General features: G+C 43.1%; 1 protein-coding gene across 1 annotated transcript in view; it reads right to left on the bottom strand.

Moving 5' to 3' along the window:
* The window catches only part of fbrsl1 (fibrosin-like 1), a 349,747-nt gene that overhangs the window by 98,539 nt on the left and 235,140 nt on the right, over window positions 1-16,068 (bottom strand). Inside the window, 1 exon segment of the mRNA XM_034150862.1 lies at window positions 4,793-4,822. Within this exon segment, the coding sequence (XP_034006753.1) occupies window positions 4,793-4,822 (30 nt within the window).

Here is a 16,068-nt window from a genome sequence, read left to right as displayed (position 1 = left end):
AAACACTTAGTCCCTGTATTGCCAAGCGATTTACCCAACATGTGGTTAGGTTCCTTTCTGAGCATCTGATTTAGCGTAGCTATGCCCAATAGCAGAACAGATTGTTAATGCACCATAAGGAATCCCTAATTATGTGGTTGTTCCCTTAGGGTGCAGCCATAAGCAATTCAAGGTCAAGGCTGAATACTTCTCATTGTCAGACATCGAGTCATCTTGGACTTCAGATGAAATGCCCCCCCCAGGAAGTAATGCCAGTGATGAGAACACAACACTGGGATTCTGATTGCTTGTTTCTTCAAGACATGGTCCAATCTACATAAAGACCCCCGTCACAACAGCCTCGCGCTGAGCTGGAGATGACCTGGCAATCTCAGAAGAATTCAATTCTGACACGTTCTGGAAACACATTGAGTGCCATGTCAGGCTTCACAAGGTGCAACAATCCAAACTGACTTTGCTGGAGCAGCAGCTCGTCAGCTTTATTCAAAATACACTGTAACTGATTGCACCCCGGGGGCACACCTGGAAGCAATATTCTAATTAAGTTAATCTGTGAAATCCTGACAATGTGGGTGTTCAGGTGGCTGGTAATCTGATGTGAAAGGGAGTCTTTGTTTTCATTGGGAAGATACGGGAGAAGCTGGCACCTGTTTCAGCAAAACGTTGCAGAAAATTATCGCTGTCGTGTTATCCTGAGAGCGGGCAATTACAAATGACAGTGTTTGTCTTTCTCCTCTTGGAACCCAATTTTTAAACCATCGTTTTTTTTGTGTCTCCGTCTGCTTTTGGTGATGGCCTGTCAAAGTATTTTTTTTTTCCATTCTTCTTCGTTCCTGAGCAATTTTCTACGGATGATTCCCGACTCTCGTCATCAACTTGATTATAATAATGTGTTTCTGAGAAATGAAAAAGGTCGGCACTGCTTTAGCCTTAATCCAGATGTTCTCTTGCACTGTTGGCAAAAACATGTACGTCAACAGTGAAACCTCAAAGATTTCATAACAGTACAACCTGTTTTTCAAATTATGCTTTTGTTCATTTACATTTCCTGTTGGCCACAAATGAAAGCTTTTGTTTGATGAATAGCTCTTCTTCTGGGAATGGAACAATACAATCAGTACAACAACATCAATTATCAACGCGAGCTTCATGCTTAAATAATAAGAGTGATGCAGAGACAGGGCCGTCCCTGGCCAACATGAGGCCCCACGCAAAGTTATATGATGAGGCCCTCTGATTCGCGAGCGTCGACGGGGGGGGGGGGGGGGGCAGCGAATGGAGCCTCGCAGCGGCGAAAAACCGAGATGAGGCCCCCTCTGCAAGGTGAGGCCCCACGCAGTCTGCATGATCGGCCTGTAGGGAGGGACGGCCCTGTGCAGAGATGACATATTTTTGTAGGCCTACCCGTAAGATAGCATGGCAGGGGGTCCCTTGACAAAAAGCAATACTATTTCCCAATTTGATTTTGAAATATTGCAGAAAATAAGATCTGAGGCCAACACACAGATACTATCACATTTCCATTTCAGCAGGGTTATCTCCCCATATTACCACCACTTTAAGATCTTTAAAGGATAATTGCAATCGGCACCAGTAAAAAGCTATGGTAAAAAACGAACTATGGTCACATGGCTGCATGCTACCACCGCTAAGCTAACAGCGGACTATTGTCGTTGTGATGACGTTTAGCAGTCTCACTTGTTAGCAGCCACCGTTTTAATGACACATAAAAGCTTCGGGGATTTACCAGTGGGGTATTTACTGATGTATTTTATGTCATAAAACAAGACTATAACAATACTAGACAATGTTAATGTGTTGTTATGTTATGTAATGAAAGGTTTGTTATTGCCCTTCACAACAAAATGGAGTTAATGGAGTTAAGAAAATAGGTTTTCTAAAGTCTGCTTTGATTTTACACTCATTGTCCATGTATGTTTGTCTTCTAATATCACTTTTTTATCACGTGCTGCTTGCTGATGCATAGCAAATGTAAGCTAGCAGCAATTCAGAAGAGCTATTTTGGGTTATGTTGCTTTTCTATGAGCAATATTTTGATATTATCATTGACATTAATGTTTTAGGTAGCATGTTTTTCTTCACACAGTCAACCCAGTATTATTCTCACAGTGTAAAAACTTGTAACATTAGTAAAAAACATTTGTCATTTTCATAGATTGCCTTCAGTATTAATTTGTATTGAGCAGTAATGGTTGTAATGCTATATGACTTTATGAAATACTGATAAACAGTGTATGAGAAGAAAATGTCTGACCAGGCCAAACTAGTGTGACTCTTGACAGTGGACCGAGTAGTAATTGGTACAAAATTTGACAATCAGACGGCTGAAAGCTTGGCAGAATGTCGGATAATTCACCAAAACTGGCTATTATAAATGGTACCAAAAGCCAAATATGGAGCAGACAGCGGCTGACGGCTCACAAACACCCAACATAACAACACTGCTGAGTTTCTATAAAAAACGCCTCAACAATGCTTGTTTTGTCTCTTCTTTTCCTTTTGGTAGTGTTGTTTAGTATCATAGTATCAAACTTTTATTAGATGTCAAAATGTGTGACACTATATAGCAACGTTACAAGTCTCAAGTCACTGGTAGAGCATGAAGGAAAACAAACCCTGCAAAGGAAACACTCTGAGAGCTTCCCCCCTACCTTACTTCCCTCTCTGCCCCCCCCACAGTGATGCCAGGCAGCCGTATGTTGACTGACAGGCTGCTACGTCTCTCTGTCGTGTCAACTAGCTAGCGCCCTCGGTTGCTTCTCGCTTCAATGAAGAGATAAAAGCCTATTGACTTGCCAGGCTACAGTTAATGCAAATTGGGCCTACTATCAATGTATTATTTATAGGGAGAGCCGCAGACATTTCCACAGAACTGGGAGCTAGGCTTACAGGAGATTAGGCATGCCATCTCATTCATTTACCAGGGAGTAATTGCTAAACTGTGGAGGAATTAGAAGGCGTGAGGTTCCCCGAAGGCATTTCATCTTGTAACCAGGTGGCTGCCATCAGACAACCAACCAAGTCTGCCATGAACAAATACACACAAGAGAAACTGATAAGGCCACATCTGTCAAATTGTGAAAATACTGGATGACATCACGGCTAAGATTAGTTGAAAATGCTAGTTCCAGTTTTTTTTCTTACATGTTTATATTTGAGACTTTTATGTCTGCATTTCAGTTATACGTTAAACACCCAATGGAAAAAATGGAAACTGAACAAGTTAGCAGCTACTATTTTCAGTCACCTTCTTTGATAAGGTTAATTTGTTCAAAAAAACTGTCTAAAATAATTTTTCAAACAGCACAAAATCTTTTTACGTTACTATCCAGTAGATTAACCCTTAAATGGTAAAGCACATACAAATATTTGGAAAAATTATCTGTGCCTGTTTTTCACATTAAAGGGGACCTATCATGTAAAATGCACTTTTTGATGTCTTTTATACATAAAGATGTGTCCCCGGTGTGTCAGGGAACTCACGCAGCGTCAGAAAATAAAACCCTCTCTCTTTTCCTCCGTACCCAAATCTCTAAAAACGGGGCTACAACGGAGCTGATCCAGATTTGCGTCCGATATGACGTAATATCTGAAATGTAGGCTGGCTTTACACCCACGGCCCTATCAGAAACGTTGCTATCAGAAACAATGCCCGACTGTTTTGGACGTAATATGGTCGGTGCATGTTTACATTAGCATCGCTAACACTCAGAGCTAACCTGTACTGGAGAGCATGTGTGTGAAGAAGCAGGAAATAAAAAGGAACTCACCTTGTGGTATAACCGGCAAGAGAGAAAGCCTTTGAGCTCCATACTGTTTCAGAAATAATCCTTGATAATCCATGATATGGCGTTTCATCACGGCAGCATTTAGTTTAGACAGTAGCTGCCGGGTCCCGCATGAGCTCAACCCCCTCCTTTTTTTTTTAAAGCTTTATACCCCAAATCAGCACTTTTGAAACAGGAAGTGAAATAGAGGGATATGAGGCATGGCTAGAATGGGTGATCTGTTTGGTATTTTGAGCAAAACACTTCATAGACATGTTTTTTATATATTTGTATATATCTGAGACCTATGCTATTGCCTAGAAATAGCATGATAGGTGACCTTTAACTCCATATAAACTGTTATTACACCCAAAATACACCCATATTACACAACATTACACCCATGTTACACCAATGTTATACCAATGATATACCCATGTTACACTGTTACTAGACCCATACCCATATTAAACTGTTATTAGACCCATATTACACCTATGTTATACCCATGTTACACTGTTACTAGACCCATACCCATATTAAACTGTTATTAGACCCATATTACACCTATGTTACACCTATACATGGCCACAGCCTTTAAAATGACTGTATCCCGCAGGATATAGAAAACCATTTAGGAACAGGCAGACCGAGGTCATAACATCCATTCATTTAGAAAACTCCAACTTAGGTAGCATAAGATCTGGGATAGGGCGTATTAAGATACATTTAGACATAATGTGCTCCAAAAATAATCAATGTTTTGTGTTTAAAACAGCTTCTTCCTTTTGTGCATTTTCTTTGTCACTTCCTCGCTCTGTAAGACGCAAATGATCAACAGTGTTTGGCCCGACAAGAGTGTCTTTTGCACCTCATCGTTCTTTCTTTTTGCCAACAACACACTTTGACTGTTTCCCTTCTTTAGTCGAGAGCTTGAATTTGTTATTCACAACTCTCAGGCACTTCATGTGGTGGGTGAATAAACAGAGGAAAAGCAGTCTTACCTTGTCATCAATGTCAATCTCGCTGTCACACTGTAACAGAAAAAAGACAGACACGGGAAATATAAGGAATTATTCATTTGGCTCCCCCCCAGTAGCCCATCATCACTGCAGATGTTATTTTTGTGCTCAACCTCTCATTCACTGACAGCTTTCAGTGCAGACGGCAGAGGATAAAGAGGGACAGGAGAGAGTGATAGTCTGAGTGTTTCATGGTTAAAAAGCAGCACAGAACGCCATTCTGCTGTGTCTGTAGCAAATTCAATGCTGAAACTTCACAAAAGATGAACAACGAATACAACTATACACTGGGTTCTTTTATAAAGACGTTCAAATACTTTTCATTCAACTGCAGTTTGTCATTTAGCCTTTTAAGAGTTCTTTGAAATTGGACGATTATATCTCAAGGACACAGACAGGGTTTAGTTTGTCTGAATACTCAAGCGCAGTGCTTATTAAGTTTGGTATTTTAAATGCATTTTTAAGTAAAACATCTACAGAGATAAAGAAACGAAACACCAAGACCAGGTTATACTCTGAAATGAGCGTTGTATAGCATGGTCAAAGGCCACATTACCTTCTATTCAGTCAGAAAGTTAAATGAGTTTTCTCCAACATTTCACAAGTAATTTGACTATTCAAATAATGTGATCAAGCTCAAATGTCTTAAGAAAATATGCATCCTTTACAAAAAGAGGGAAAAAGTCCTTGTAACAGACAGACAGATGAGTGATATACTGCAGATACACACATGACAGCCTTTCATTTCTGCTTTTTGAGCCGAAAAACAATATTGGACTGACTGAGACACTCACTACACAATTTAGGTTCAGCCTCACAAGCTAAACAAGTTTTTCAAAGCTAGGTTGAGTTTACAACTATGTAAAAACTATGTTGAGAGGATTAAGAAAATCACAAACAATGAGTGAAATAGGGGGACAGAAATCCTGAAAATGTTTGATACAAATAAAAGTGAATTCAATAAACAATGTTTGTTTATACTCTATTCCACATGTGTCAAACTCAAGGCCCGGGGGCCAAATCAGGCCCTTGGTGGATTTAATTTCGGCCCGCAGGATAATTTTGAATTACTATTAGATCTGGCCCGCCGGTATATTGCACGCACACCTTCACTCAATCCTGAGGGATTCCTCAGCTCAGAGCCTGAGCCCAAACATTGATGAACTTGCACCCAAGATGAGATGCCAAGTATCTGGCTTGAACTAGCATCACAGAGCAGCAAACTGAGTTTACATGGATGTTTCCTTCTGCACTTTCTTTCTTGAGACAACAGGGCATGTTTGGTTTTTTCTTTGAGGGAAATTGTTTTTTTGAAGCTGTTGTTGGCCTGTGGAAAAATGTAATCATAAGAAATGACTCTGCAGATAGAGCCATAAGAAATGAATGCAACTGATTATTTAATGTTTAATGTTGTTTTTATAGGCAATCATTTAAGCTTTGTTAGTTCCAGGTTTAATATGTGCAATCAGTTCATTTCAATAACTTTTGCAATAAACATTGAACCAGTCCGGCCCTCGACTAGTACCCATTTTTTTATTTTGGCCGACTGTGTATTTGAGTTTGACACCCCTATTCTGTTTAGGTAATTTATTCTTTGACCGAAAGATGGCAAACTGTTTTGATGGTTGAACAATAGTAGTAAATATGAATTTAATCGGATGGTAACCGAAGGAAAAGTTTTGCACATAAATGGAAAAATAAAATTCAAAATGGCCGACTTTTTTGCCAGTCCTGACAATACTGCAAAAAAAAATTCACTAAAAATAGGAAATATATAATAAAATAAAAATAAACTACTTTGTACTCCACTTCATTTTGCAAGGCAATATTTTACTTCCTAGTCAACTCCACTTATCTGACAGCTCAAGTTACTTTACAGATTCCCAAAATTAACTATTCAGAATACAAGTTAACAACTAAATATACATTCACATATTGTTATAGTTCAAGATATAAATACACAGTTACTTTCACTTAAAGGTGGGGTAGGTAAGTTTGAGAAACCGGCTCGAGATACACTTTTTGTTATATTCCATGGAATGCTCTTAACATCCCGATAGCAATGAATATCTTAAGTGCTTTGACAAAAAATCCATAAAAAAATATCATCTGTGGAAGCCGTAGTACTGTAAAAAGCACGACCAATCATTTGAGCCGGCCCGGCTGAAATGACTGGATGGCCTACCTGCCTGTCAGCCTTCCATCTGTGCACAAACTTATCTCGTGCCCTCATTGGTCATGTGCGCGTTCGTGTGTGTTGGAGGAGGGGCTCTGTAAGGAAGTGGCAGTTTTTTTCCGGTTGTGTATTTTCAAAATCTAGCGCACTCGAGTTGGTTTCTCCAAAATTACCTACCCCACCTTTAAGTATCAAATCTGAGTACTTCTTCCACCACTGGGCTTACATCAGACGATAACACACATGCTATCCTCAGTCAGTTGAGATACTTGAACTTTAATTTCTTGGTAAACATAAGCACATTCTTAACTTAAACCCACCCCACATGCTTCCGTTTCCCACATTGATTTGTCGCTGAATGCTCTTGGCTGCTCACCCTCTCCCCGGAGACAATAGACAGTGAAGTTGAGGAAACAAGAGCTCTGGAGCTGCAGGCCGGTCCCACTGGACCTCACAGCAGGATGCATGAGGGAAGAGCAATTCAAGCGAACAGCCTCATAGAAAGGGAGAGGGCCCCCGGTGAAAAAACTGCCTTCAATCTGTCAATTAAGTCCCTGTGGCAACATATTTAAGTGGACCCTCTTTATTTAGTTTGACTCCCTTTCAGAGCCGGGCACAATGAGGAGGGAGCTGGGTCAATGGAGGCACAGCGGCCCCTTTGTTGCCAGTGCGGTGGGTCCAAATGTATAATTAAGTAACGAGAGTAATCAGTGCAAGGGCTCAGTGGCCAAGATCTCTCAGGAGAGGAAAGCAGAGAAGGGGGGGGGGGGCTTCCTCACCCAGTGATTCATCCTCTGCAAAGACAAGGGATACAGCAGGAGTCCTTGCTGGCAGAAGCTTGAAGAGAAACACATAGTGGCTCACCCCCTTAGGAGGGACTATTGTTGGGTGTCTATCTGCAGAATAACATGAAATGCCTCAGCTCCTATTGTTGAAGCATTCCTCAAGATAGAGCACCATCGTTACATACACCTGTTGCAGGATAAATACAGTAAAGTTCAATCTGAGGGGGTTCTACTTTCTGAATTATTTGCCCTTTATCAGTACAGAGCATGTCTGTGAGCATAAAGAAAATAAGTGTAAAAGCAAAAGAAGAATGCCTACTGAAAATGTCCCAGAGGAAATGCAAGAATGGCCGGACAATTGTACTGTTTATCAAAATATGGTTGAAAGTGTGGTCTCTTATATAAGATAAATACGGGAAATAGAGCACAGTATGTTGTTTGTTAATAGGATGCTCTAAAATAAAGGAGATTGTAGGTACTGAATACTGATAAGAAAATGCACCCACATGCACTGGATATGGGAACATGTTAAATACGGGCCACATTTCTATGTCCTCTTTTTTTCTTTCGTAATGTTTGAAAACCCTCATTCTGAGCTTCTGCTTGTCAAAAGACTTTCATTACAGAGTGCAGGGCATTACTAAGAGAAAGTGGCTTAGGCTTCTTGTCAATCAATTCCCCTTTCAGACTACAGATTCCAGACAAATTAATTGTCAGCCATTTCTATAGTGGTTGGTTGTTAGAGGCACATCGTAACCTATAATCACCTCCCATTTTGTTCACCACTCTAGTGAACAAGTGAAAGACATTCAACACACGGTTTCTCCCCATTTTGATCCATGTAGGAATTACAATAAAAGGACAATTGATCCAATCTCCACCTCGCCCTAGCCCTGGGAGACCGGTGTAAATGTAATCTTAGCATGCAGCTGAACACATGACAGTTTCTAGTTCCTCTCCATCACTGGGACAGTTTAAACCCCAGGTGATGGAGAGGAACAACTGGCTCGGTCTATTCCCTAGATGCTTGCATGGCCTTGTTGTTGCAGCAGCAGTATAGCCATGACACAGGAGAAGAGGCCTCACAAGGCTGGAGCTGGCGAGGAGGAAAAATAAAATCAAAAGAGCACAGCATGGTGCTTATCCTTTTACAAGAAGCATGCACTGCAGCGGAGCGTAAAGAGGAATACTATCCAGGGCTCAGACAGAGAGAGACACAGCACAGCAGGGGAGACAGGGGCAGGTGGAGAGGGGGAACAAAACAACAGTAAGAACAGGCGGGGTGGGGGGGGGGGGCTATAGAATGACGAGATGGATGGATGCATGGAGGAAGTGTTAGGGCAGTTTTTGTCAGTGTGTGATTGCACTGTTGGGCTATTACACTTGGTTTTAGTCAAAGAAACGAATACAATAAACCTGAGAAAGTGAAAGACTGGCTGCTGTTTGTGAGTGTGAGAAAGGGCCACGTCTTTTAGCATCCCAAGCTCCTTTGAATATCTACACTGTAGTCTAGATGCCAGCAATGTGACTACCATGAGTAGTGTGGCGACCATTGGATATAGAGAGCACAAAAGGTATTTTAGTTTTCAAAACTTCAAAATCGACCCAAAATGGCCCAACGGGATTACACATGTAGCCACTTTCTGGTTTGAACAGCTATATTGGATTCTGAAAATGTCAGAAATGGATTCAGCATCCTAAATAACCCCTCAAAACACTAAAGAATTGTCCAAATCAGCCAAGACATTTTTAACTACTATCCACATAGTAGGCTATCATGCTAATTAACGCAATTTGTGCTGAATGTGCACAAATGCTTAGTTAGCATCCAGCAGTTTCTATGGGCTGGGGAATCATACTTCACATTTCTAACATAAAACTTTGGGGTGCTCAACATTTCCGGGTTCACAATAGGACTCTATGAGCTGGCAAATACACTACTGGGTAAAGAAACAAACAAAAAGTGAAAATGCAAAGCCACAACCCCCAACAGAAAGCTCCCCAAACAGCACGTCTGGTGGTCAGAGGGGACTTTGTTAAAATCGGAGAGATGTGCCGCTCACTAAGCTGCTGACAGGAGCCAAGCCCCTGGTGGTTTGTGTCTATCAGAGATGTTCACAAACCAAACAAACCCAACAAAATAAAAAACCGGCTTGCTGTTCAGAGACGGGGAGCAAACAGCAACATCTGCACCTGGCAACCGGCAGCTATGAAGGGTAACAGGGGACCGGCTTCAGCGGATGGTTCGTCTACACCCCCCCCCCCCCCTCCTACCTCCCAGCATCCACCTTTTCTCCAGCCCTCCCTCCCTCCCCTCAGCCAGCACATCAGACGGATGTGTTTGACATTTACACAGCTTTCAACACTTCAGAGACAGAAGATTTATTCTGCCGGCGGCCCGGGCTAAAGTCGGGCCTCGACCCTGTGGCTCGGCCCTGAAATGATGCATGGCGGAGGACAGGGAGACAACAGAAGCAGGGATGGATGTCTCGGCTCTCCTGGACATTCTCTGTGGCAGATTCCGATAGACGTGCAGGGGGAAGACAATAAGCGCTGCGCATCCCGGAGCACATTAAAACGACTGGCCAAATTAATCACACAGTTCCACTTGTCACACTCGGAGGACAGTCTGCCATGAATTCTGCCTCAGAGATAGAGAGAATAAAAGAGGGGGGGACTCGCCTGGCGACGCAGAAGCTGGCACGGCGTCAACGGCTGTCTGCCTGAATACTGATCGCCACCCTGTACTCGCTGCGAGGAGTCGGGAAAAAAATGAGGTTTTCCTGAGCTGCTGGCATCTAACTGTCACTGTCGGTTCCTACTCAACATGAGAAATGTAATAAATAAATGTATAAAAGACGGCAAATGCATAATAGTATTTTTGCTTTCACAATACAATTTGTGACAAAGCATGTCTAGCTTTAATCAAAGTCATTGTGAGAAGTCAAAAGAAACAGTAAACACATTGTAAAGTATGTCAAATGAAATTGTAAGTAGAAATATTAAAGAGAGGGCACAATAAAAAGCTGCTTATTTTACACCATTCATAAGTTTCAAACTGTATTCAAAGCATTGCACTTTAACACTGAATTGATCAGTTTGGGAGGTGTCAGCTACATCTTAACCTAGAACATTTAGATTGCATTATACTTGGATCTGGTTTACTGTAATTAAAAACTTGATAAGTGAGAAGGCAGCGAGTACAAATTGAAAAAAGGCCCTGAAGACTGATTGGACGTTGAGACAGCAGCAGCTCTTGATCCCTTCTTATACATACATACATGCAAAAATGTAGACATCTTGAAACTGACAAGAGAAATGGCTTCAATTTAGAAGACATCTCTCCAGGGACATTTACTGAAACACTCCTGATTGTAAGAGAACTAGTGAAAACCCAGATAGAGTGAGAGCACACTGAGGGGGGTAATGGTCCATTTAGATAGTCGAGGACCAAAGCAGTCTTGGATACTGGTGGAACAACACCAATTTCCTCCCGCAATTTCCCTCCTGTGGATGCTGGGATGAGGTGTGGGGACGTAGGCTCCGTGGACACTCAGATGGGGCGTGGAAGAAAAGCCTGGGGGCTTCTTTGAGACCCCCTGCTGGGCCTAAAGCATCAGCAGGATATCTGAAGGTCTCTAAAGCCACGTATAGCTGAGGGTGAAGCCTTACGTGAACTCAGCTTTTATAATTTAAACACAGGATGGTAAATGATAAAAAGGTTTGTATTGATTTATATAGCGCAGTTGGTCAGCCATCACGCGTTTTATCATACCGTTGACTGTCATGAGGTTCATATAACTTAATTTGTCAGTGGTATATTGGACATTAGCAGGCAATATTGCAAAAATCAGAAAGGAAATGCACCTTGATTTTTGATGGTAAACGGTAAATAAATGTTCAAGTCTTTTCGAACCCTCGAAGCACTGTTCAGGAAAACTAACATTCACACACTATTGGCCATGCCATCTGGAGCAATTTGGGGTTAAGTATCTTGCCTGAGGACCTATCGAAATGTAGACTGCAGGGGCTGGGAATCAAACCCAGCCCCTGCAGTCACTGTACCCTGTATGCCAAGGCAGGTCTGCCTTCACTAACTGTACGGAGGCTCAGTCATTGGTACATGTTTATCTATAAAGCCATGCTGGGTAAACTACCAACTTATACCTGCTCTTTGATCTCACAGAGAGTTGCAAGTAGCTATTGCCTGAGATCCCAGGATGTGTTTTTATTACATGTGCCAAGTGCTAGGACTATTTTAGGTACTAAAGCTTTTATGTGCGCTGCTCCTCTAGCTTGGAACACTATGCAACATTTTTTGAAACTGAGCATTTTGGTTCCCCTGCATCATTTTAAAGCTCGGCTGGATGAAATGTTATTAGAAATCTGTCATTGTGAATAGGTTGCTAATTTATACCCCTGTAATTATGTTGTATGATGTCCTTTTTGTTTTCTGTTGTTTTTATGTGTAACCAATGTGCTGCAGGTCTCCCTTGAAAAAGAGATTGTTGATCTCAATGGGATTTTCACCTGGTTAAATAAAGGCTACAAACAAACAATCAAACAAGCAACCTTCTGATTGGTGGAAAACGATCTAGTTTGGCCACAGCCACAGGATGGAATATTGCATGGCCTAACGATCCCAAAGAAAAAGAAGTGTGTGAGAGAAACTGCAGACCATTTACATGCACACAAACCTATACAACATACAGGAACGCCCCAAAAACCAAAATAAGGCCTCTTTATAATTAGGGTTTACAAGGCTCTAATAGCCCTGCATTAAACACTCAACCACAGGGTGAAAAAACATCTCATGATTACTCTTGACCCTACTAGCTGTATCTGAAAGCACCACCTATCCAAGTGATTTGATCACAGGATCAAATCTATACAGCCATTTGACCTTTGACCTCCCCAGCAGGCAGCATGGGAAGTCAACTGATTACCCCGGGTCAGACTAGGAGCTCTGGATTAGGAGAGTATTGATCCCAGTGAAGATGTAGGCTCCAGAGGGAATGAGATCGAGAGAAAGAGCTCTGGCCGGCTGGAAATAATATCGACCAGCAGAAGAGGCCTAGACAGGCTCTCACGTAAAAACCATATTTGAGCTTGGGACCTCAGAGTAGGCTGTGCAAACACAGAGAAGGCTTCAGGAAAAGCTCCTTTCACAGAGGCCCATTGAAGGAGGACAGAGGGAGAATGAGAGTGAAGACGGATTGAAGAAGACAAGCTCGGAGAAATGCTCGTTGCATTAGCCAGACACACAGAGGCCTCTGGTTCAGAGCTGACACACTTAAGGGGAGAGTCAGCGGGGGCCATGTAAATCAAGCCGGAGTGAGGAAAGATATAGTCCTGACCTGGGGCCAAGCTAAGCAGACTTTAACATTACCCAGAGTCCATGTAAATAGCAGTGAGACCTGGCTGCGCTCTGTTTCACTTCCATGCAAAGTATGTGGTGAGGTGGAGGAGGAAACAGGGGAGGGGGGTGAGCACGGACAGATTGATGGTGATAGTGGTGGGGGGAAACTTGAAGAGCTGTCCCCCTGTTTTTCAGTAAACTAAAGGACCGCCTTGTCCTTTCCAACATCAAATCCCTCCACCTTTGCTTTCAGCGCTCGCTGGGGGAGCGGCAGAGCGGCTGGGCGGATGGTGTGATCCTCAGAGTTTGGCGAGGGAAAAACAGACAGTAATGGCAGATGTACGAGCGAGCGGGGAGCATTTATTCAGCACAGAGAAAAAGAAACTGCCAGAAACCTGAAGGGACAGGGAATACACAACTGTGTTATGAATATAGTCGTGAAAGAAAAATGGGGACATAGGTAAGAGAGAATGAGAAGAAAAAAAAACATGCACTGATTTATGTTTTTTTCACACCTCGTCTTTCATAAGGCTCCCTTCGGCTTCTACTGCTGACCATGTGACACACACACACACACCCACACCCACACCCACACACACACACACACACACACACACACACACACACACACACACACACACACACAACACACACACACACACACACACACACACACACACACACACACACACACACCACCCCCCAGCACCTCCCAGTGTGTTGGCACGGCCCCGGGCCCCGGTGCTGCTGAGCTGCACCGTGCAGACACTGGGCATTGGAAATTTAAGTCGGGGCGTAGGAGAAATTAGGCGGGGAGGCAAGGAAATGGGATGTTGACTTGAACTGGCCCCGGGGGCGGCGTGGAGTCTCCATGCAGCTCGCTGGCTGCCTGACAGTTTGATGGAGCGAGTGGAGGCTTCCCCGCGGCCCGGGCCTCCGTCTCTAACACTGATGTAGCTCAGCGAGGAACAGATTGAGCCTCCAGGCATCGCTCTGTACTGCTGCTCCTCTCACTCCTCCACTCTCTGTTCTGCTACTCCTCTCTCTCTCTCTCTTTAATCCTGTCAAGCCACCACACAGTAACATGTACACACACATGCATATACATACTATCACACAAAAGCTCATACTGTATGCACACATAAAGACAGTTAGATACACAGGACTAACAGCCCTCAGAGAGTTGGCATCCCTTCCCTCTGACAGTAATGTGATGAGCACTACAGATGCTGTTTACTGAGCTCTGAGGGGGGGGGGGGTAGAGGGAGAAGAAGAGGCAGAAGGAGGTAGAGTCAGGGGGCTGGCAGGCCACCATAATGAAAAGAATCTGGCGGCGGCCCACTGTGTGCTGGTCATGAGAAGCATGTGCCGCCGGGGGGCTCTACTGCTAATTTCAGGGGGCAGCCAAGCGATTCACGCTCGACTTGTCATCGGGCCAGAGGGGGCATTCATACTGGGTGACAGCAATTGCGAGAGGGCAGGCAAGGGGGGGGGGGGGGGGGGGGGGGGGGGGAGTGAAAAGAGAGGGAGAAAGCTTCAGCACCCTTCCCCCGCCTCGTACCTCCTGTCCCTCGTCTGAGATGATCAAACGTTAGAGTAGGAAGGGTAGAGAATCACAAATGAGAGTCCTGTGGCAACTGGAGGCACACCTCACCCCCGGACCCCCGCTGTCCAGACAGGAGGGGAAACCTGCAGCTTCCTGGTTAACATGACAACAATAATCTGTTCATAAGCAGGTACAGGGTCCCGCGATTCAATGAAGTCAGACTGAAACACTCCTCAGTCAATCCTCACAGTAAATACAGAGCTGAATCCCAGATCAAATGCCCGCTGAAGGGTCATTGGAAATGTTTTCTCTCACTGATTGTGCTGTTGTGTTAAATGTTTGTCGTTTGTTTTTCATGTATTGTGTCTTGATATTTGTCTGTTGATGTTACACATGGAGCTGCTGTGATGCGAGTCACATTTCAGACTTGATCTGATCATTAAAGTATTATCGTATCGTATCGTCGTAGGTGGTTTTTAGACCCGCACAATACAAATAAATAAGACTGCTAAACACCTGAGCTCTGTTAAGTGCCCCGATAAACATTCCTGTTTGCAATTATCTTGCAATATACTTATTTATATAAATAGTTATCACCGCAATAAACTATATTTAATTTTGTCTTAATTTACATTATTTAATTTCATATTCTATTTACATGTATATTGACTTTTTTGCACTACCTTTGATTTTGTATTTTATTATATATGTTGGATTGTTGGAGGAGCTCAGGTCAGAAGAGTTTCAATAGCCGCGTTCACACCAAGTACTCTGCTAAGTTAGTCTCTCTGCGTTTGTGCGCTGGGCGAATGCTAATGCTAATAATGCTAATGCGAGGATAATAAAATGGCGGCTCTACAAAACATTTCAGAGTTGTACGGGGCGTGGTTTGCAATTCGCCCAGCCAATCAGAACTGGGGCACTTTTTCCCCCCAGGAAAGTACCATCTCTCAGCAGGCACTAAAAATGGGGGTAAAAGTTCCCGGCACAAAGTGCTCTTTTTGGTGTGAACGCGACATAAGGGGTACTAATGGAGCTAAACGCGAAAAGTACGGGGAAAAGTACGGCTATTGCCATTTCTACACTGTAGCTTTGTGCATGTGACAATAAAACCTTTGAATCTTGAATCTTTGAAAAAGCATGTGCTTTCATTTTAATCTCTTTCTATCAATGTGTATATCATTTTATAAGTGAAAAAGTAAAACAAATACACGAGGGCTCAGGAAGTAGATGGTCATCCTCCAATCAGAAGGCTGCTGGTTCGATCCCCAGCTCCTCCAGTCAACATGTTGATGCATTCTTGGGCAATACACCCCAAATAGCTCGAAATAGCCAACGATGTGTGAGTGTGTGTGGATGTTAGCTACGTTGAGCAGGTGGCACCTTGAATGG

Source organism: Trematomus bernacchii, unplaced genomic scaffold (genome assembly GCF_902827165.1).
Source record: "Trematomus bernacchii unplaced genomic scaffold, fTreBer1.1, whole genome shotgun sequence".
Taxonomy (NCBI): Eukaryota; Metazoa; Chordata; class Actinopteri; order Perciformes; family Nototheniidae; genus Trematomus; species Trematomus bernacchii.
This window is presented reverse-complemented; position numbering and strand designations above follow the sequence as displayed.